Source organism: Rhipicephalus microplus, chromosome 8 (assembly GCF_043290135.1).
Source record: "Rhipicephalus microplus isolate Deutch F79 chromosome 8, USDA_Rmic, whole genome shotgun sequence".
NCBI classification, from domain to species: Eukaryota; Metazoa; Arthropoda; class Arachnida; order Ixodida; family Ixodidae; genus Rhipicephalus; species Rhipicephalus microplus.
Window position 1 is genome coordinate 52,906,652 of NC_134707.1, and position 24,214 is coordinate 52,930,865.

The 24,214-nt window shown below is 46.9% G+C and overlaps 1 protein-coding gene across 4 annotated transcripts in view; it reads right to left on the reverse strand.

Moving 5' to 3' along the window:
• Nucleotides 1-24,214, reverse strand: part of LOC119186491 (snake venom metalloproteinase leucurolysin-A) — a 122,029-nt gene that overhangs the window by 57,556 nt on the left and 40,259 nt on the right. For all 4 annotated transcript variants that reach the window (XM_075871820.1, XM_075871819.1, XM_075871822.1 and 1 more), the window contains exons 4-5: nucleotides 9,049-9,120; nucleotides 8,862-8,995 (exon numbers count right to left, since the gene is read on the reverse strand). In XM_075871820.1, the coding sequence (XP_075727935.1) occupies nucleotides 8,862-8,995; nucleotides 9,049-9,120 (206 nt within the window). The remainder of the gene's footprint in view (nucleotides 1-8,861; nucleotides 8,996-9,048; nucleotides 9,121-24,214) is intronic.

The following is a 24,214-nucleotide window of genomic DNA, read 5'->3' on the forward strand; positions in this document are numbered from 1 at the left end:
TAAGGATCCCTGCAACTGTGGAGCAAGTCCTCAAAAAAGGGTCCCAAATACAGTTTCCAACCCTGTTCAACGCGTCCTGAATTGTTGTCCCACGTGCATCGATTTGGCCAACGTGTACAAGAGCAGGACCAGCAGAGGGCCATCGGGGATGGAATAGACTGCCTGGTGAAAACCGTGAGTGATCAGCTGGTTCCTAGGCCTCCTCTAAAATTTGTCGTCAAGGCACTCAAAGAAAGGAACTTGATGGTTCTAACCTCAGACAAAGAGGGAGGATTCGTGGTTCTTCCTGAACGCATGTACGAGGACAAGGCACTAGATGCAGTGTGCAAAAAGGAGGTGCATTTCTGTCCAAAGAAACGGAAAACCATGATACAAAAAATGTTGAAAGAAATGAACCTTGATGCGCTCTGCAGAGAAGTGGTAAAAACAAGCAATGTGACGCTACAGTCATTTTTCACTTGCAAGACGCACAAGTGTGACTACCCGCTTCGCCTCATTGTGTCCGAGAAGGGCAGCTGGCAAAGGGTAGTGTCACGGTACCTACAAAGCGTTCTTGGCTCTCTTAACAGCGGTGACCCTTTCTTAGTGCGAAGGTCTTTGGAAATCGTTTCTACTTTGAAGGAAAGTTTACCAGTGGCGTCCACGGCTTTTTCAATTGATGTGGAAGAGCTTTTTTACTCAATTCCACATGGCGCGCTTTTTGATGCTGTCAGGAGTGCAATCGAAGAATTCGGTGAAATTAGTTTCCAAAACAAGCATGGTATCTTCGTGAATAAATTTTTGGAACTTTTAAAATTCTACCTAGAGTCCACTGCAATCGGCCACCAGGAGGGCACCTACGTCCAAAAAGCTGGAATTTGTATTGGATCTGCAGTCGCACCTGTTCTTAGTGACATTTTCTTGGCAGCCTTCGACCAACGCCTGAAGGATGATCTGTCCCGTTTGGATGTCGTTCGCACCTTCAGGTATGTGGACGACTACCTTATCGTGCTTGGGAAGGTCCCATGTGAACGGGTACAAGGTGTTGTGAAAGGTGTCCTTGAGGTTTTCAACAGACACTCCAGTGGCCTGAAGTTCACGCACGAAATGCCGGTTGATAAGGAGATCCAGTTTCTGGACTTACGGCTGAAGTTTGCCAAGGAGCACATCTGCTTCAAGTACAATCCGCGATCGAAGAAAGGCTTGTTGCCTTTTGATAGTGCGCACTCGAAGTTGATTAAGAGGGGCATTGTGTTGTCAGCTTGTGCGGAAGCCCTCGACAAGTCTTGCCCTCATCTGATCTCTGAAAGCTTCGAGGATCAGGTAGCTCGTCTGGGTGCGGCTGGGTACCCAGCACAGTTTTTAGCTAGCGCTTGTGAAAGCCTTCTTAAAAAATACAAGGGCGGGGGTCCAACTGTCGAAGGAAGGGAGAAGAGGCCTATTCATGTTATGCCTTACTTACATAGTGTTTCCCATAATGTAAAAAAGGTGGCTAATAGGTACGGTGTTGATGTACTGTTTTCTGCGCCTACAAAGTTACGTCAGATCTGCTCGTTAATGACTAAACAGAAGAAGGCAAAATGCACAAAAAAGCATGCGAACGTGTTCATTAGGTGTGTATTTGCGGTTGCATATCTGATTCCTTTGTCGTGTGGGAGGGTGTACATAGGGCAGACGGGGCGTTGCCTCAACGAACGCTTGCGTGAGCACAGTCTGGCTGTAAAAAGAAAAAATGGCGGTCATTTAGATTTCCACTGTAGGACATGCGGTTGCTCCCCCCGTTTCGAGAGTGCGTCAGTCATGGCTAAGGCGCGTGAAAAGACCGAAAGAATGATTATTGAAGCGTACTTTATCAGGCAATATGATGACAAGTGCATAAGCATGCCTTCCATTTCACTTTCGGACAGGGAAATGGTCTTCCTGCAAGGTCATGTGTAATGTTGTGGCTAACGCCTTGCATTGTGTTCTCTTCCATTCATCTTTCTTTGTGTTGTTTATTAGTGTTCTTGTTTTCTTTCCCATGTGACGCTACGGAATGTTTTGTTAGATTTTATGTTAGTATAGTTTTTGACTCTCTCGGCGTACTGCTTCTTCTGGTTTCTCATTTGGGGCTGCTTGTAGTGAATATGAAAATGTTAATTTATTGTTTTATTTGGTGCTAAGCGCTATTTTTAGGGTTTTAAAACGAAAATCTCTAGAACATGTTTTCATTTTTTCATGCTTTAGTTGATGCTTGGTGCAATGAATAATAAAAGATATAAGATGAGCGCACACCTTGGGAGTAAGCAGTTTAGATCGTGGTGGGTATCACTTTTGTATTTTGCCATTTTTCACGTTTGTCATTGTGGTGGCCGTCAATTTTGATTTGATTTGGTCGGCTTTGTTTGCGGCGTCTTGGTTTTGTGCGCATCGTGGAAGCGCAGCGTAGCATGTATATATTGGCTTCAAAAAACGACAATAAACAGTTGGTAGTCTGCACTCTTTCCTGTCTCTCTTGTTTTTTCTTCAAGTTTGTGCAGCAATTCAATTTTTCAAGTATGAACCAACTAGTCTGCAAAAAAGTATTAGTTTGTTGGCAGACGTCAACCATAAACCATCGTAGGTTGGCAAATTACAATTCAGGCTATTTGTGAACTATGAGATGACCTCTCTAAAATTTACAATTTTGAATAACTGTTAACACGCAGGCTTCGTCAGGATCCTCTGGAGAACATATTTCGCCACATTAGGCAAAAAAACAGGGTTGCATCATCAACCCCAATGTAGCACAATTTATTTGTGGCCTGAAGCACATCTGCATAAGAAAACTCTTCAAGCTGTCAGAATACGGAAATGTCGAGGATAATGAATGTGACCTCCTCCAGGAGCAGCTCTCGCCATTCTGCCTCACCAGTGCGTCTCTTGTGGATAATGAGGAGTGTGCACAGCCACAGCCTGACGACTTTCCCGCCCTAGTCGATCTCTCTGAACTTGCGACTAACATTCACTCCCATATTATTGATGAATCCGCTGCATATTATGTAGCTGGTTTTCTTATCAAACACTTCCTTCGGAATGCATGTGACGGTTGCAGTTGCCCACAGTTACTGAAAGACGACAGTAAGACGCTTAAGGGTACCCACCAGTATTTCACAATGCTCAAAGCATACCACGTCCCCAGCAAACTTTTTGGGAATCTCACTGTGCCATCAGAAGCAGCTTTTGCACACGTACAACAACTTGAATCTCACTTTCTTGCCATGATTGAGGCCACTGCACATCACCTGAAAGTGTGCGATGTTTTGTATCCCCATCTGTCAAGTGTTGGCGATTTTCATTTCTGCTCTGCTGGGTGTCGCGCGAAGTTTCTGAAAATGTTTTGCCGGGTTCGTTTGTGTTGGCATGTGCGTTTTGTGAACCGAAACTTAGGGTTACGTTCCAGTCTTCAATCTCAGGCATACAGCTTGACAAGTTCAAAGGTTAGCAATTAGCGGCGGGTTTACACTAAAGTATTCGAGTTGAGCCGAATCCTGCAATAGCTTTGTTATGTTATTACTTCGTTGCAGCAGACTTCATTTTGGTCTTATATGCTTATATTCAGTTCAACTGGACTAACCACTCCTTCGTTGCATACATTGTTTTGGTTACCCGGTATGAGGAGTCAGGACACTGTGTATTCGCTCGAAGTGATTTGCATAACCTTAAAAAGAATGTTGGGTATCCTGTCTGTATCTTTGTAGCAAATGCGGGCGAACTGTACACTTTACTGTGGGTCCCTTGGTCACTTTGTTATGCTTTATCTCTCCAGCTCAAGTAATATATCGATAACAAAACCGCTTGTTGAAATGTCTTCGAGCGGGTAAGGAACAAAGTATGAAGTGGGCACGGTTCACGTTATCACGCTTTTCGTATTTTAGCTTGTCATCAACCTCCTCATCTCACCCATCAAAATTTTCAAAAGAATACCCAAACTTGTAGCGTTTGATGGGGCTGTGGACGCTGCCATTTTATTTTTATATAGCTTGTGAGTGATAACGTACGATGTAGAGCCTTTGTGAAAAATAATGAGCCAAAGTGGTTTCCTTCTGCTATTTATTAGCCCTGTAATACCGCTCTCGTAGCACCAAATAAGGTCCACAATTCTGGATACGTGATGACTACAATCTCTTTTAGCTCGCAAGCGTCACAGCAACACCGAGACGCAAATCACTTGGGATTTTAAGTTTTTGATGAAGGCGACGCGTAAGAAGAGCCACAAGACGTGCCAGTGTTGTAGCATAAAGTTTGTCTTTCACGTAGTGAGCAAGCTGCAAAGCCCTACCTTTCTGAGGACAAGCAGGCATCAAGTCTGCTTTTTTTTTATTTTGGGCTAGCTGTTCTTAAGCACAGCCAGCACACTGCACCTTTGCCTTTCTGCTATATTGTGTCGTGTGGTTTCTGTGCACTCTTTTTTTTATGCATTATTTCGGTTAACCCCAGGCGTGATTCGCGACTTCATTCCTGTGTATACGTCACTTCTTCCTTCTTCATCAGCATTGTGCACTGTGCTTTTGCCATAGATCCTTACTTACCCACTGGCCCGGTGTGTCATATTTCACCAGCTTCTCGGCTTCTACCGACTCTAGCGATGTGTGCATTGTCTGTGTTCTCTCTGTATTTGTTACAATATTTGTTATAATTTATTTGTAAGACGAGATGCATTTGTTGTCTACCTTTGTCATATTGTGCTTTTAATATTCTCAGGCTCTACGTTGCCTTTGAATAAAACATTGCGGATACTCTGTCTCTTTGACTAATATATACATTGATCACTTGTTTCAAAAGAAAAACACAAGCGCGATGAATAAAACCGTAGTGAATTATTACCTGCATCTCTTTTTATTATAACTTAATCGAACTAAAAATTACGGCATGACCAATTCGCACGAACCACTGAACAAAACAAAACAGGGAATCGCTAATTTAAAACGACCTACAAAAACTATCCATTTGGGCAATGAAAAGTGGTCTGAAATCATGAACTTTCGTCATAGCCAAACGTCGGTTACGCAAAGTAATTCAAAATTCGCGCCAGTGAAACCGAAACAGGAAGCGCACGCCACTTGCTCTCACCAACCACCAGGTGTGCTAGGGTCGATTGGGCCGCTGGGGTCTACGGGAGTGTCCACTCTTAACCTTTTTATTTCTCTATGGTGACGCGACAAAATGAACGCCGGTGAGCACGCACCCCGCGTCACGTCGAAATGTATTGGCGCCTTGACTGCGGCATGTAGTCATGTCCTCACATGACACCCCTCTCTTGATTATCGTGTTTGCACCAGCCTCATACATTCGAAATCTATTGGCGTTACGTAATACCAAATTCGGCATATGTGAAGCTAGCGAAACGGCTGCGAGCGCATCATCCGAAGGGCATATAGTCATGTTGTCACATGACACGCATGTTGTGATTGTCATGTTTGGATGTGTCATTTACCTATGTCGTCCGTTCGCGTCGCGCAATACTGAGTTTGGTACGCGTGAAGCTAGCGAAATGGCCGTGAGCCCATCATAAGCGTAGAATGAGTCATGTTGTTACATGACATGCATCTCATGATTATCATGTTTGCACCAGTATCATACCTTCGTCATCCTTTCACGTCCAGTAATACCAAATTTGATATTAGTGAAGCTAGAGAAACGGCCGCCAGCGCATCTAGAGCGTGGCATGTAGTCATGTTAATACATGACACACATCTCATGATTTTCATGTTAGGGTCTGTCGCTTGTGTTCGCCATGCAACCATGTCACACCATACCAGTTTCGCACCATTTTATGCGAACCAAACTGCCGCATGAGCTGCAGGACCATGAAATGGGAATAATGACATTCATGACATGCCCGTCATGGCGGATTTTCTGATGTGACTAGTCAAATATGTTCTTCGTACAGTAATGTTATGCCATATCAAGTTTGGTATCTATACCATAATGAAAACGGCTAGGAGAGCTAAAAGTCCTAGGTGGATGGATAGATAGATAGATAGATAGATAGATAGATAGATAGATAGATAGATAGATAGATAGACAGACAGACAGACAGACAGACAGATAGATAGATAGATAGATAGATAGATAGATAGATAGATAGACAGATAGATAGATAGATAGATAGATAGATAGATAGATAGATAGATAGATAGATAGATAGATAGATAGATAGATAGATAGACAGACAGACAGACAGACAGACAGACAGACAGACAGACAGACAGACAGACAGATAGATAGATAGATAGATAGATAGATAGATAGATAGATAGATAGATAGATAGATAGATAGATAGATAGATAGATAAATAGATAGATAGATAGATAGATAGATAGATAGATAGATAGATAGATAGATAGATAGGCTCAAAGTGGCGGAAGTTCGCTACGAAATGTCAACTGTACTTAGTAAACTTACTCTCTGTACTAACGGAAGGCAGCTGATGTGAGAACTCTTGATGAGTTGCTGCTGTTAAATTAGGACGATGAAACTCCTATTAACTACCTGGGTCCTGCAGATTACACGCAGCTTGCGTTTCCTGCATTTGTTCTTGTTTGGTTCGTCAGAAGGACAGCTAGAACAAAATATTGCTATCGGCAGGCGTACGGTGCCCTAAAAATAATTATTTGTAGGAGGAAGTAGCCTGCAAGGGCGAGCAGTTTGGATGTGTTTAGTTGAGTGTAATGTAGTGTATGTTCGAACGTATTCTCTTATGTGTGCGTGTCCAATAATTGTTCCTCTTCAGGCAAAGAAAGTGTTAAAATATTCGGGCGTGTTCCACGAGCCGATGACGCTAGCTAATGGAGTATGCAGTCTGGTTGCAACATATACGTATTCATTTGATTAAAAGGAAATATGTTGAATTCCACAGATCTGTTCTATAAAACAGCGTCGGTATAAAGTGTTGGTCCAGCATTTTCTTTCCTGATATATTGAAATTCTACATTTATTACTGCGAGATTAAAACCGATGCTGCTGTTTGTTTTGTTTTTGGGTGTATATATTTCACTGTTGTCATTGTTCAGCGTTAAAAAATGCCACCTTGATAACGTATACGTGTTTGTGAATTGGTGTGGCATCTCTGGATATTGCACGAAGCAATAATCTGGTGGTTTTGTTCGTCATCATTGTCTTAGTTTATAATAGGTTGCTTTTACTGAAATAACTTTCTTGTGGGGGGGTTATTGTGATGAGTAAAAAAACGATGACAACGACGATGGTGCGGCGGCAAGCCCGTGTGATTTCGTGCCAAGTTTCTGCGTGAGGTCAGGCAATCAGCTCATGACCTGTGGTGGCCCATTGAGGTGGCGTGCCACAATTGAGCTACGTGTGTGCATAACGGGAGGGGGGGGGGGTAAGCATCGTGGCTGGGTACGAGCCGAAGCAGCGGCAGACGGAAGACAGCGGGACTAAATGTCGGACGCCGGCTATTCAGGTTCCAGCCAGGAAACGCGGCCGTCCTCGCTGTTGCCGTCCAAACACCAGCAGGGGTGGCGTTGCCGGAATGACTACTGCATCTCGGGGCGCGTCCTGGCCTGCTGCTCTGTTCTTTGCCCAGGGTATCGCGCATCACGGTGAGGCGTTCTCGTGGTCAGCCGTTCGGCACAGCGACGGACGTGGTCTGGCTAATAGTCCCGGTTGCGCCGAGCATCGCGTCTCGACGCAAGGCGTTCGCTGTGTGGGTTGGCTATTTCCTGCATGGAACATCGCGTCTCGAATGCGAATTGACTGCTCCGTAGTCGGACCCACGCCGTCAAGCGCCGTCGCCACCAGAGCGTCGTATGTCGACACGTGAGCGCATTCCACAGCGCCTTTCCACCGCGTCCTGCCCTGCACCTCATCAGCGTCTGTCGTACCGCCCAACTTGTCCTCTGGTTTTCGAATGTTCTTCCTTGAACTCTTGCTGGTCATTTTAAAATCAAGCCTATTGTTCCTCTTTTTGCGTTGTGCCTTTTGTACCTCAGTATTTACTATGTTTATTTTCCGTGTTCTGTCGTGAACTTCATGTGTGTTGTTACCGCGTCGTCACATTGCCCATTTCTTTTCGCACGGCACGCACAGGAAGCGTAGATGAACTTATTCCCTGATGAACATTTTTATTACAACGATTTCTAGACTACCCCTTCAATGAAATGCACTGTGGTGGCCGGGAACCATTAGGTCATCTTAAAGGCAACAGTCAAGCACAGTAGCGATGGCACAACCACGGCGGGAAATTTCTTATGAGGGCTCTAGAAAGACATTATGGATTGCTTGTTTACCTTTGAACATACACAAATCAACAAATATATTGCCAGATAAATACTTTTTCTATATGCTTCCTGAGCCCTCGCGTATATTGCTGGCTTACAAATTGATGTAAAAAAAGTTTGTTTATTCAGAAGCATGACACATTCCTCAAATATCCGTTTGTTTTGTGATATGCTGCCAGAATCGGATTCATAAGAAAATTTTGAGCTTAGGCTGTGTAAATTCACTTCATTTGGCATACAAAAGTTCTTTTCGTATGAATGTCCTGTTACATCACGTAATACAAACACGCTGCGTTGCATCATTGTACGAGGACATGTTCTCTCATTAGCACAATGCGATTCTCAGGATGCCTAATATGGTTTGCCCAGATATTATCAATATATAACCGGATAATAATGTTTCCTATACTTTTACTCAGTTGTCACGTATAATGTTGGCTTACAAATTGCTCTAAAGAAGTGTGTTTCAGTATTCAGAATTCGCTAATGAGAATAGCTCGTCAAATCAGCCAAAGAAGATAACGTAGTAGGATTTGTTTTCAGAATTTTTCATATCGTCAACACAAACTTGCTGGCGTTAAAATGACAAAAATTGAAACAATATTGAAACGTTATCTCACCCCGTTAGCAGCGTCACAAAATCTGCGTTCCCCAACTGCGTGTGCTTGTTTATGTATGCTACGAATTTCTTCAGTGTCGTTTCGCTTTTTACTTTTCCATCATTCCATAAGGTAAAGTAGGCTGAATCGTTTTCCTAAAATATTTATTTCATTAATTTATAAAAAGCTTAGTACCTAATGTACTCACCGCTGTATTAACTACAAGTTTTGTAAGGTTGATAGATCCAGGAGGTACAAGTTGCCCGAGCAGTTCATTGACCTGTGAACATGATGAGCATGCCAGTAAAACGACAGATCACACACGCTCACAAACTACTGATTAAGGCGATCATAACTTATTTTTTTTCTGGTAGTCAGTGCGGCGCATGTTTTATCGCGTTTTTCACCTAGCATTATCTACTTCCCGACCAATATTTTGGAATTTTACTTCTTTATTACGAAAGCTCCCAAACAAGGAATATTTCTCAACAAATATAACTCAATGTTTGCACAAATAACTGAATTTCACCAAATAACCTCCAGACTGATAACATTGTGGTACTTGTCGCGTCATGAAATGCATCCGGTACTTCTCTAAGCACCATTATATGAGAAAAACATCTGAGGGTAGCGCAAGGTTTAGGAAGTTGGATGAATTTTAGATGTAGTGCTTTACTTTATCAGCCACACTCCAGCGCCAATACATAAAAAGTGATTTTGTTAACAAGTAGATGTACCAATAACGCATTTTTTCCTTCTTATTCATAGCCCTGAATCAAAACGACAGTGCAAGTATGAGAGGCTGTTTGAAGTAAACATTTGTTGTGATTATAATAGCATAATTTCGCTTGTGCTTTACTCAAAAATTCTCGAGAAACTTTCTGTAATATTTGTCCTTCCTTTCATAGTTTAACTTCGCAACGAAAACATTGCTTTAGAAGATAAACAAAGTGAACTGCTAACAGGATGGCGTTCCTGATATTGTAACGTGATGTGGTCATGACGTTCAAGAAGAAAGTAGTTGAGTTGTTAACTAAAAGACGAAGGCCTTCATTAGGTGACCTCGAGCCCATGAAATGATTATCATAACGGAAGCAATACACGCTGTATATTGATAGTCGCTATTACAGTTTTAGGTACTCGGTAGTCCGAAGAACGGTAACACACGTCGGAACTTGTACATGTGACATCGTATATTTCATCCTTATAGTCAGCGGCGGCGTTAGTTTCAAAATAAGTTGTACCGTTCGCGTTTTCCACTCAATCTTATCAAATCAATCGATAGTATTCGGGAATGTGAAACAATCCGGTGGGGTGCGCACAAGGCAGCGAATAAATGTGTAACCGGTCTGCTAATGAAAATAGTAAATGAAGTGCGCGTGTGAATATTTTTAATTCACGTCTACCATAATTTGCATTTTTACTAAGCACCAAAAGCACCTTGGCGGAATGTTCTCGTTATTCATACTGACATTTTATTCAGCCAGCCTCAAACATTCCAGTAAATTGAGGGGGCAGCCAAAATGCACAGATAGACAACATTATGCTTTATGAACACCCAATGTATTCCAAAGACAGTTTCTTTTCGTCCACTTCACCTGCCCTGCCACCCTCTTAACTATGACGCATTTTTTTCCCTGTCATAATGTAATTTTAGATGAAAATAATGGTCACCTCTCCCAGTATTTTTTTGTGATGAGTGAATTTAAGCTATGTCCTGCTTTATTGAAAATTACTAGTACAGCATGACTTTAATTGTAATACATGATGAATCAATTTGGCTGCGAAAAGATTATATGGACATTCTCAACAGCTTTGCCGATGCTGTCACCGTTGCATTCACCGTACCGTCCCTTATAAGGACCAAATCAATAAATTTCCCCCTCACATAGTAGGTTTTACCTACGGATAAGTGCCCGCGAGCGTGGGTGACGAACGCGGCTTAAGCAGTGTGGGAATTGAGGCTAGCCTGTTGCCTTTGGGTGGGCTTTGCCGCCTTTTCTGCCGTTCTCATGTCCCGACATGTCTCCCCTCCTTTGCTGTCTGCCGCACTGGGGAAGCGGAGTGACGTTTAACCCCTCACCCTGTAGCGGATGTTGACTGTGGCGGCGCGCGGAATCTCCCGAGAGGTTTTCGCGCGCTGCGTCGGGAGAGGGCAGACAGATACTCCCCGGGACTGAAACGGTGAGCCACGCAATCTTTTCCGTCCGTCGACTCCCGTCGCTCGGGGCTCGTCGGACTTCGCTGATGGCGCCTCGCGCCCGAGGCGAACGCTCACCTTTTGTTGCCCCACTGCGTACGCACGGCCGAAGAGTGGTACGGGGTTCTAGTGCGTGGCCTAGCTACGCCGACCGGTCTTCCTCCGAAGCCAACGCGAGCGCCTTTGCCCTCGCTCGAGCAACCGGGCATTGGTGCCGGTGTCTTCATGGATTACCTTTACCGCGGAGACGTGCTCGTGGCCCCCTGCGTAGTACTTTTCTGCCCGTGGCATGGATAAGCCTATTTGCTTTCCTGTCGTGCGTTTTGGAACGGGCTGTACTACGTTTGGTGTTGCCACAATAAAGTGTTGCGACTTTGAGCAGTATCGTGTTCTCGCCGCGGCGACGGTTAACGTGTGCCCTGCGGCTCGCTAAGAGCGGACCCACGCTGGTGGCCGTACTCCTTCGGGATACGTGTACACCACACTGGCGTCCAAGGCGGTATCAAAAGCTCTAAGCTTTTGACTGCTCTTAGCGAGTCAGTTCGCCTGCGCGGTTCGGGCTCGTCGCAAAATGTCTGCTTCGTGGCATGCCGCGTTGCACAAAAAGGCCACCGCCTCTATCGACAGGCGCCCACCCGTGTGGTCACCCCCTTTTGTGGTGAATACACAACCAACGTGGTAGCTGACGCGCTATCTCGTGCCCCCTGTTGTCTGCCGAGAACCTGGATTTCGGTGCGACGGCCACTCGCGGTGCCTTAGCACATGCAAGCGTCGGGGGCGAAACAGCGGCGAAAAGGGGGAGTCCCCATGAGGACGACCTTAGCCACTATCCAGGTAAGCAGCGCACTGCGTAGCGGCCGAGCAGGGGAACTTTCCGAAGGCCACCGTGCCAAGAGCGAACCCGTGACGCCGTGCACGCAGCGGTTGCTACAATCCTGAGTGGGCGCGATACCAGGATCCCCCATTTGGGAGAATCGGAGTCGCTTTCGGCAGCGAAGAGCTACTGAAGCCTCAGCAAAGTGATTGTTTCGAATCTCGTATGGACGAAGCGCCGTATACGCTGCTTGCTCTGCGGCGGGCGCGATTAGACGGCTGAAACAGCGTGTATCGCTGAGTCCCCGGCGGATTCATTTTGCTGGACTATGACGGGCTCCTGCTGAACTATATAGCCACTGACGACGAGTTCATCGACCCGTTTAGGGTGGTTATGTCCAAACGTCTGAGGGCCACACTGTTGCAACCCTTTCACGATGAACCCATGGCCGGTCACCTGAGTGGTTCAAAAGTTTTTGCAAACCGAGCATTGTTGTGAGCTGGCCCGGCACGAAGCACGGCTTTTATCGCTATTCCGTGCCTGCCACGTCTGAAAAAACGGTTGAGCCAAGGGTTGGAAAGCCGCCCGGTCTTATGAACAGATTGTCAGTGAGCGTCCGTGGCGCGTACTAGCTGAAGGATTCCCTCTGGGAACACTCAGCCGTGCCCACATCGCAGACCTGAAGCCCTTTGACACGGTCTGACGAGCTCGCGCCAGCGCCCTGTGTCACTTCGCGCAAGCAACGGGCACACCCGGAGCGGCGGACCGCATTCGGACCCCACACCGGTATAATCTGAGGAAGCGGTCACCTTTGTGATTTCGCACCGGACGGCAGACTTCACCGCAACCGAAGGCCCTCAGTTTACCGTCTAGCCTCAGTATAGGTTAGCTTCTTTACGGCTTTTTTTCTCTCGTAAAAAAGTCGACTCCGCCCTGTCTGCTGCCAGTGTTTCTTTTTTTAAGTGTTCATGTGTATTTTATGTTTCTTTTGTCTAATATTAAGTGTTATTTGTATTTTATGTTTTTATCTACCTTTGGCCAGATATTGAATGTCATTTTGCTGTTTTACTTTTTTTGTATTTATTTCGTCTACCACGAAGGGATCTGTCTGTGACCTTGAGTGTCGGTGCTTTTGCCGGGAGAGACGAAGGACGCTTTGCGCCAACGCTCGCGAAGCTGTCGGTGGTGTGTGTGCGTGCTTCTGTGCGCGTGTAACTCCGTGACGCTTCAGTGCGTGCCCGTGAAGAGTGCGTCATGGCTTTCCCCCATCGTCGCGGACACTGGAGGTGTTGGGGGGGGCATTGACCCACTGACATCAGATCGTCTGGCTGTGCTTTGATCTCGGCTGTCGCCGAAGAAGCTATGCTGCCTTTCCCACCATGGTTCCTGCGCGAGGCCAGCTGAAACCAGCTATCGCCAGGGCGCCTCACAGCCAATTCTGCTTCGGCCTCCCTGATCACTGGAGAGGCCCGGCTTCCCGCAACGTCCCAGCTCCGTCATCGAGCCAGAAATGCGGGGCCTCCGAACCACAACCGAGGCGGCGTTTGTCAGACTCGCAGCTAAACAAGAGCAGCAACGAGCCATCAGTGAGCCCCTTCCATGCCTCTGAGCCAAGCCACCGCGAGCGCCTTTGCCCTCGCTCGAGCAACCGGGCCTTGGTCACGGTGTCTTCGTGGATCACCTTCACCGCGGAGACGTGCTCATGGCACCCTGTGTAGTACTTATGTGCCCGTGGCGTGGATAAGCCTATTTGCTTTCCTGTCGCGCCTTTTGCAACGGGTTGTACTACGTTTGGTGTTGCCACAATAAAGTGTTGCGACTTTGAGCAGTATCGTGTTCTCGCCGCGGCGACGGTTAACGTGTGCCCTGCGGCTCGCTAAGAGCGGACCCACGCTGGTGGCCGTACTCCTTCGGGATACGTGTACACCACAGCAGATATTAAACTAGATAGCCCATCTACGTCGCTCGGAGGGCACATGAGATAACATCGTTTTGGTCAAAAGACCTGCCGTTGAAGCAGAAAGTAAACACGGCGCTTGTCTTTGACTAACATGAAAAGACGCGAGGGTGAAGGGCTCTTTGCTCGAGCAGCAGTGAATTTTGAATTTTAAGACGCGCTCACCTTCCCTGGCGCGACGCGCAATCTCTATATTTCAGCAGCCATCAGGGAATTCTCAGTGCTTACAATTGAAGATTCAATTCTCAGTTTTACAATTCAAGATGACACCTAAAGGAGGGTCAACCCGTTTGTAACTATAGGAAGAAATATGATGTGCGGATGCACGGCCTGTTTCACTTTCACCGGATGAAGTCATGAGCTGCACGGAAGTTGATATGAAGGCCAAATAGCTTTACAAAGCTTGAAAGTACGCCACCTAATTATTTGCCGTGGTTCGTCACCACCTAATTATTTGCCGATATTTCAGCTCCGTCAATGAGCATAAGCGATGCTTTGCGAAATCATGCGCAGGCTCCATAAAACTTCGTAAACTACAGCAGCACATAACTACATACACTACAGTGCAGCAGTACAATGTCCACGTATTTATTGTGCAATTTTACAAAAAAAAAACAAACTCGAATGAACTTACGAACTTAATGGCACTCCGAGGTAGTATGTACTGAGTTTCCCTAACTGATTTGTCGCAGCAGCAGATCGCTTGCGTGTAACGTCATCGCTGCTGCTTGGGAACGAATGTTTAACGTGGTAATGCTTCGCGAAAATACGCTGTCGTCCTTACTTGTGCACTCAAGAACGCAGAGTTGATTCTTTAACAGAACACGAGAATTTAACAATTCAATCAGTATGTAGCGCTTGCCTCACAGCCATACTACCACCTTATTTTACTGAATTCGAATGTTGCTGGCTTGCGATCAGCCAGATTGAAGCATGACTATCGAAATTAATACAGATGCTTTTCGAACAAGAAATTATTCAACGTTGAGAAAACTTGTCGAAGAACTATGTCGTTCGGAAGGTACCTTTGAAGTGCAGTAGAAGTTGGCCAAAAGTGTGAATTGTAGATGTGAACGCACGTTTTATCGCTCTAACCATTTCACTTCCCTGTCTGAGCTAAATTGTGTTGGCGAAACGTTTTGCTCTCTAGTCTGTCATCAACGCATTTGCTTGCAGTGAGCTGCCACGTGTCAACAAGCACACAAAAGCAAGACGCGAAGCCCTGGCGTGCTTGAGATTGCTCAATAGTAGAAGAGCACCCACCTGGTCCGCGCGACTACCCGCGTGAAAGGTTAAGGATGTCATGTGGCATAAAAGCACTGAAGATTGTAATATACAAGCAAAAGAAAGTGAGTTTCGACTGAATAGGTTAGACGATAAAATTTCACCAAAATACGTGGTCACAGGAAACTTCGCGAAGCTGATATGAGTAGGCTGTGGGCTATTATTGAAAGCACAAGTTGCCATGTATATTCATGAAGACTTGCAGTTTGGCAAGAACGATTCAGCTGATTTGTTGTGTCACGGGGGGCTTTGTTTGTTCCCCGAAGCAGGATACGTGCAAAGTTGTAGAGAGAAAGAGAGAGAGAGAGAAATAGAGAAGGAAGGCAGGGAGGTTAACAAAGGTTGGCTACTCTACAATTAAGGGAAGGGAGAATAATAGAAAGGAAAGAGAAAAGAAGAGGAGTAAGAAAGAGAAAGAAGAATAGTCAGCTCGAGACTACACAGCACGGTCTCACACTGTTCTTTCACAAGCGGTCATGAAGTCTGGTGGTCCTCAAGAAGTACAAGAGGGCTTTCGTGGCTTTGCGAGTATGGGAACCACCGGCCAAGATCCCAGGGTCTTCTCTTCTGCAAGCGGCCGTGAATCCAGCTGACAGAGCTTGGTTTCCATAATACGCCATTCAGACTGGTATGCTGGGCAATGGCATAGATTGCGCTCAAGCATTTACTCGCAGGCGCAGATGTTGCATGCCGAAGTGCTCGCCATTCCAAGGAGACGAGAGTACGCATTCGTAAATGCCACGCCCAACGTCATGCGACACAGTAAAGTTTCAGCACAACGTGGGAGCCCGGATGACAAACTAAGTTGCAAGTTTAGGTCCATCGAATACAGCTGCGTGTTGGAGAAACCCGGCGTATTTCATTGTAGCATTGTACGAGAGTTATACGCCGAGCAAGAGATTGTAGTCTCCTTACAGCGTCCGTTCTAGAGAGTGGTATGGGCGTACGCAGGTCTTGGTCATGAGCCGATTGAGCAGCTTGATCCGCGCGGTGATTGCCGACAATTCTGCAATGACTCAGCAACCACTGAAATACAATATCGTGACCTTCTTTGAGCACTTCGTGGTGATCATGCCTTACCCGATGTACTGATTGTTCGTGTAACCCGTGCTGCATTACAAACCGTAGTGTCTGTAAGGCTAACCTCGAGTCGCAAAAGATGACCTATTGGTAAGGTTGCTGCCGAAGAATGTACTTTACTGCACCTTGAAGCGCTGTGATTCCTGCTGCTGTCGACGTCGTTGTGTGAGAAAACTTGTATTGAAGCAACACATTACCAGATGGAACAACCACTGCTCCTGTAGAGCTGTTGGAATTAGCGGAGCCATCGGTGTAAACATGTATGCGGTCGAAGTATCTTTCATACAACAGACACAAAGTCAATTGCATCAGGGCTAGCGGTGACATGCGTGCCTTCTTAATGATTCCAGGAACTGATAAGCGCAAGTCATGTTGATAGAGACTCCATAACGCAGCTGATGGATGCATCGCAAGTTTGAAGCCAGACGGTAATATGTCCTGATGTTTTGTCACAATACCGCATAACGAAGAATGGGGCCTCCGCGCTGTCAAACACGCTAAATGATGTGGTGGTAGCCGTGATAATTGCCGAATGTGTGCTCTCACCGTCTCGACAATTATTTGCGTTGTGACCAGCTGTTCTTGTGCGATAACAATATTTGCCGCTGTCGATGAGCATGTTGAAAGGCAAAGACATGTCCGAATTGCTTGGGCTTGTACGCTCTGTAGTGCACAGATGTTAGTTTTGCACGTGTTGGACAGGACAGGAAGGCTGTAGTGGAGAATTCCGAGAATGTGGGCTGTATAAAGCTACACCATGGAGTGCACGGATGGGCCCCATGATATTCCGGTGACTAACTTGAACACATTCTCAATGCCAATGAGCTTTTTCTTCAGGTATGCGACATGCGGGCTCCATATTAGGTCACAATCTATGATGACACCTAAGAATCTATGACTGATCTTAAATGCGATTGATCTGCCATCAATGCACAATGGGTAGAAAGACATAGGTTTGCGCAAAAACGCCACCGCATTTTTCTGTGGCGATAGTCAAATCGTGCTGGCGAAGATATGCCGATGTCATTAATACTGCTTTCTGTATCCTTGCGCACGCTTGAGGCCGTGTCACGCCGGACGCCCAAACGCAGATTTCAATGTTCGTTACTTGCTTCGACCTGAAAGCTGAGGCTTGCACAGGCGAATAAACGAGTTGTAATGAATCTAAATAACGGACGCTCTGCTGGTAATGAAGAAGACGATGATGATCGGTGGCTGCAGTAGTAGCTCGCGCACGCCGCTCGCCATTCGCCAGACTTGCCTGATAAAACACATTTTGCCAAGCTGCGCCTGAACCTTTCTCGACGTACAACACGTCTATTTAAAGTGGTGGAGGAGCCGGGGTTCCCATCAACCTGGAACTTCGCAATCGGACGCTACCCTCACCGTTCGTCATGACTGCTCCTGGCCCTTCTCAAGCTGCCTTACCAACGACAGTCTACTGTACTGGCGTGCCTCGACAACGCGGCCCACCAATTTTTCGCGGCAACGACGAACAAGACGTCGAGGACTGGCTTGTCAAGTACGAAATCGTAAGCGCTTCCAACAAGTGGAACGCCTGCAACCAGCTCACAAACGTGCGCTTTTACCTCGCTGATGTCGCCAGCCTCTGCTTCAAGAACCACGAAGGCGAAATCACCAACTGGTCCGCCTTCAAGACCACCATCGCCGCGGTCTTCGGTCGTCCCGCCGTGCGCCGGCTTCGTGCGGAACAGCGTCTCCGTAGTCGAGTCCAGCGCAGAGACGAGACCTTTACAAGTTACATTGAAGATGTCTTGTCTCTTTGCAAGCGCGTCGATGAATCTCTAACTGAACGCGCAAAATCAAGCACATCATCAAAGGAGTTGACTACGATACCTGCCAGATGCTCGTCGCTAGGAATCCACAGACCGTCACCGATGTTGTCCAGCTCTGTCAGGAGTACGACGAGTTGCGTAAGCAGCGTGTCTCGACGCGCAGGGCTGCTGAAGATACGGCTGAAGTTTCTGCCCTCGTGCACGACGTCGCTGGTGATCACACCGTCTTACTGCCCCACATCAAACAATTCATTCGTGAAGAAGTTGCACGTCAGCTTTCTCTTGTGGCCGAAGCATCCGCGCCAGTGACCTCGTTAGACCCACATCTACGCCAGGTCATTGAGACACAGGTCACGCAGGCACTGCCTCCATCGTCATCTGTCCCTACGCCGCTGACCTACGCTGCCGTCGTTGCTAGACCCCCAGCCCCACATGTCTCTGGCGCATACCGGGGCACCGGGTCCTCCTACCCTACGACGCTGCCTACATACACGGCACCCCATCCCGTTTCGCCCCCTGCACCTTCTGTAGTTAACCCATGGCGCACCTTGGATAATCGACCCATCTGTTTCGCATGCGGTTTCGTGGGACATATAGCACGCTACTGTCGCCGTCGCAACTTCCCGCCTCCAGGCCACGGGAATTCTACAAATTACCAAGCTGCCCAGAATCCCCAGCGACCATCTTTTCCTATCACCGACTCATTGTCCCCACGACGCCCTGTCGATTCTCGCTGGTCATTACCACCCCGCCGCCGATCTGTCTCCCCGATGCTTCGGCACACGAGCCCCGCTCGAGAGGAAAACTGACAGCCGCAGTTCCGGAGGCAAGAACTGCGTCGCCATCGAACTTTCTAAGACCTCCTCTTTGTCCGACCAACGAAATTGATGTGCTAGTAGAAGGTGTTGCTGTACGTGCACTTGTCGACACAGGCGCCGTCGTTTCTGTAATTAGTGAAAAACTGTGTCGCGATTTGAGAAAAGGTACAACGCCGCTTACGAATCTTGCTCTGCGTACAGCCACCTCCCATTTCATCGTGCCGACAGCTCAGTGCACAACACGCGTTCTTATTCAAGATGATTGGTACGCCGTCAACTTTCTTGTTCTCCCACGTTCATCTTACGACGTCATACTAGGATGGGATTTCCTTTATACCAATCAGGCCTTCGTCGACTGCGCTCGTGCCTAACTCACGTTGACGAATCCGAGCCTTGATATCGACCACTACAGTCCCTCGAAAGTGCTTGCCGCAGCTGACGTCCGCATCGCGCCATTGTCCGCCATCCTGCTGCCTGTGTTTTCCCCTACTGCCACTAACTCGACGCTCCTGTTCCAACCAACTATAGCTAGTGTGCAACACCGAACCATCATCCTCCCGTTTGCCGTCATCGACTTTTCCAATGGTTCGGCGGTACTTTATGCGTGTAACGTTTCTGCTTGTCCGTACATCCTGCTACGCGGCGAGTGTCTGGGAAGCCTCGAGACCTTAAATTGTATTTTCTAAGATCCTATCTATCCAGATAAGCCATTTTTACCGACTTGTGCCATTACACCCGCAACTGACGCTAATGAACCTATGGATGTATTCCGCAAGTCCATTGATTGCAACCTCACGCCTGGGCAGCAGCAACAGCTGATCAAGCTCCTACAGCGTTTTCGAACCTCGTTTGACCACAATCAGCCTTCCTTAGGTCGGGCGTATTCTGTTGTTCACCGTACAAATACGGGTCAAGAGACGCCATTACGGCAGCGTCCATATCGTGTGTCAACTACCAAACGCCATGCCATCAATGAACAGGTTGACGACATGCTGACACGTAGGATAATCGAACCGTCAAGCAGTTCCTGGGCCTCTCCAGTTGTGTTGGCGAAGAAGAAGGACGGATCCATCAGGTTTTGCCTGGACTACCGACGTCTCAACCGAATCAAGCGCAAGGATGTCTATCCGCTGCCACGCATTGACGATGCCTTGGACTGCCTACAGGGAGCCGAATTTTTCTCTTCTTTAGATCTGCGCTCTGGATACTGGCAGGTACCCATGGCAGAGGCTGATCGCGAAAAAACAGCTTTCATCACGCCCGACGGGCTTTACGAATTCACAGTCATGCCCTTCGGCCTCTGCAACGCGCCAGCTACTTTCGAGCGTATGATGGACTCTATCCTTCGAGGCCTCAAATGGAACGTTTGTCTTTGTTATTTAGATGACATTGTCGTCTTTTCAACTGATTTCGTAACCCATTTAACCCGCCTCGAAAAAGTCCTCGCAAGTATTTCTGCCGCGGGGCTGCAACTGAATCTGAAGAAGTGCCATTTCGCCACTCGAAAGTTTACGATCCTTGGCCACGTGGTTTCAAAAGACGGCATTCTTCCTGACCCTGCCAAACCTACAGCCGTTTTAGCGTTTCCCAAACCGACCACCATGAAAGAGCTCCGAAGCTTCATAGGCCTTTGCTCTTACTTCCGGCGCTTCGTCCGAAATTTCGCGACGATCATCGCTCCTTTGACCAAGCTCCTCGCCGGCTCTAGAGCCTGGTCTGCCACCTGTGATGATTCTTTCAATGAACTGCGCCGCCTCTTCACGTCGCCGCCTATTCTGCGACACTACGACCCATCGGCACCGACAGAGATCCACACCGTAGCTAGTGGTGTCGGGCTAGGCGCTATTCTTGCACAGAAGAAAGACGGCTTTCAAGAGTACGTGGTTGCCTGCGCAAGCCGAAATCTTAGAAAAGCCGAAACCAACTATTCCGTCTCTGAAAAGGAATGCCTCACCATCATTTGGGCGATAGAGAAATTTCGACCTTACGTGTACGGGCGCCCTTTTGACGTCGTGACTGACCACCACGCCCTCTGCTGGTTGTCGTCACTGAAGGATCCAAACGGTCGCCTCGCCCGATGGGCATTACGCCTCCAAGAATATAATATTCGCGTGGTCTATCGGTTTCGCCGGAAACATTCGGACGCAGACGCCCTAACCCGTTCGCCCCTACCCCCTGACCCAGACTGCTGCGAAAGTCTAACCTCTGATGCCACTGCCGTCACCATCGCCGACATGCCATCTGAGCAACGCAAGGACCCTTGGGTTGCTTCAATTCTAGACATCCTGGCTGGGCGGACGGCTTCCCCCCCTTCTCGCACGTTGCGTCGGCAAGTCGAGCACCTCGCCACTCGCGACGACGTGCTGTACCGACGCAAATACGCACCCGGTGGACGTCAGTGGCTACTCGTGATTCCACGTCATCTGCGATCCGAAATTTGTTCCACGTTTCATGACGACCCCCTCAATGTGACCATGCAGGTTTTCTGAAGACTTATTCTCGCATACGTCTCCGATATTACTGACGTGGCATGTACCATTTTATACGACAATACGTTCGGGCCTGCTCGACGTGCCAGAGATAAAAAACTCCCCCTTATCACACCAGCGGTACCTTGCTACCCTTACTATGCCCATCCCGACCATTCGACCGCGTCGGCATCGATATCTATGGTCCTCTTCCCAACACTTTTGATGGTAACCGCTGGCTCATAGTTGCCGTTGACCATCTCACGCGGTATGCCGAAACTTCATCCCTTCCCTCGTCTACAGCAAAAGACGTTGCGACTTTCGTTCTTCACAACATCGTATTACGTCATGGTGCACTTCGGGAGTTACTGAGCGATCGTGGTCGCGTATTCTTGTCAGACGTCATCACAGCATTGCTGCATGAGTGCCACGTCGTTCACCACACTACAAGCGCCTATCATCCCCAGACCAATGGAATAACAGAGCGCTTCAACCGCACCCTTGGTGACATGCTGTCTATGTATATCTCGTCATACCACTCCAATTGGGACCGAGTGCTCTCGTTTATCACGTTCGCCTATGATACCGCCATTCAAAGCACTACTGGGTTCTCTCCTTTTTTCCTCCTTTACGGACGCGAACCTTCTTGCACTATGGACACCATTCTTTCGTACAAACCTGACTCCTCAGAGTCCACGACTTTGTCTCAAGCTGCTACATACGCTGAAGAATGCCGCCAACTGGCAAGATCATTCACAACCCAAGACCAAGGATGCCAAAAGCACCACCATGACGCATCAAACAACACTACTTCCTACGATCCAGGTTCACTCGTCTAGCTGCATGTCCCTTCTGCTACACCTGGTCTTTCTACAAAGTTGGTCCCCAAGTATCACGGCCCATATGGTGTGCTACAAAAAACGTCACCAGTGAATTACCTCATTGAGCCACTGGAACCATCTTCTGACCAACGTCGTCGTGGCCAGGAAATTGTCCACGTTTCGAGACTTAAGCCCCGCTACGACCCTCCAATTTTTACTTGTCCATAGGTCGCCAGGATGGCTCCTTATTTCGCGGGGAGTAATTGTAATGAATCTAAATAACGGACGCTCTGCTGGTAGTGAAGAAGACAATGATGATTGGTGGCTGCAGTAGTAGCTCGCGCACCCCGCTCGCCATTAGCCAGACCTGCCTGATAAAGCACATTTTGCCAAGCTGCGTCTGAACCTTTCTCGACGTACAACACCTCTATTTTAGAGTAATTATGTACTGCTGCCGTACTGACCCTCTTCGAGAGGACGTTCCTGAATTCCGCTTGGCGGCGCCACTCTCCATGGGCATTGCGAATATCCTTCAAAGTGTGGTGCTCTAAACGCGAAATGACTGTGCGAAAAAGTGCCCATGAAGCCGCCGTGATCTCTTACACCTACGTTTTCTAGAGCGGTGTGCAATATAGGATCACAAAAGGGTAGCTGCCAGCTTTGTTGCGTATAAAATTACAATTTAGGCTACCGCATTTTTTTCTTCACCCTGGCGGAAAAATGTTCACTTCATATTTAAAAATATGTCTCCTGCCTATTTTTCCGGCAACGTTATGATAAAGAAGAAAAATTTCGTAGATGTTTTTTTCGCCATACTACAGCATATTACTGTAATCCGCATTATTTGACATCGCTTTGACAGGTATTTTTCACCAAGTTCCCAGCTTCCTATCTTACAGCTTACCAGTTTATCGTCCCGTCGACACGTTGAATGTTTGAAGTTTCTTTATACCTTAATTAATTCCCCACGGTGTCCTTTACTCAGTAAATATATAGCACACGCTAAACCAACGACCACCCGAAATTACCATGAGTTAAACATGTCTACCTTCGCTCATCGTACGATGGCGTTTAAATATAGTTTTTTTGTTCATTCTATTGAATTGTGGAATTCTTTGTCTGGTTACGTTTGATCTTTATCACTGGATAAATATTCATTTTACATTACTAACCATTGATGTAGAGCGCACTTGTTATGCTCTTCTATGTATGTATTTGCCTACTCCTGCGATTGCCCTGCGCGGCTGCAGTATGTTGAAATAAATAAATAAATAAATAAATAAATTGGATTCATAGGTCGTGCGCAGTGTGCACATGTGTTATGAGTAGAATTTAGGCCAAAAAACTTCGCATACCCGTAACAAAAATTAATGTCGAGAAAAAATAGTGACGCTGGCACATAAAGTAGGCGAGCATCGCATAACTGTTAGCGCTATTGTGTGTTACATTCATATAGGTCTCACTGTTTTGCTAATAAGAAATGCCCATGCTTTCATATAGTTCCACGTGTAACTTGATTCATAGCTGCGCTAGAAAGCGTGGTTAATCTCTTTTTTTTTTAAGAATAAGTATAACATGAAAGTGAAACGTGTTCTGGGAGAGTTAGTTGAGCATTCATTGTGTACTGTCGTTCTGAGGCTTAGTGGTTAGCGTCATGAGCTGAAGAGCGCCAAGTAGGTGGTTTGACGCACCACTGCAGAATTCGTCCTTCTAGTTTTTTTTCCTTTGCAATCTGTTAGTAAATATTATAAATCGTCACATCCGTGACACAAATACGTCACGGAGCTATGTTGGACCACCGCATAAAACACTATTAAAAACACGAACAGACGAGACGCACACACAACGGGCACAAACTACCGACCATGAGAAGTTGGTAGTTAGCGCCCGTCATGCGTACATCTCATCTGTTGTCCGTGTATTTAGCGCAGCCATAAGTCACGGTACAAATTTACACCACCTCGCCCAAGTGAAAGCGTTACTGCATCAAACAGTTCAACATTATACCAGCCTTTGCAACAATGTTGTAGTGTTAATTGTTAAAGTATGATAATAGGCCATAAGGGTAAATTCTCATGGTGACAGAATTTGCATAAGTATAGCCGTAGAGTATCTGATTTGGATTAAAGTTTATAG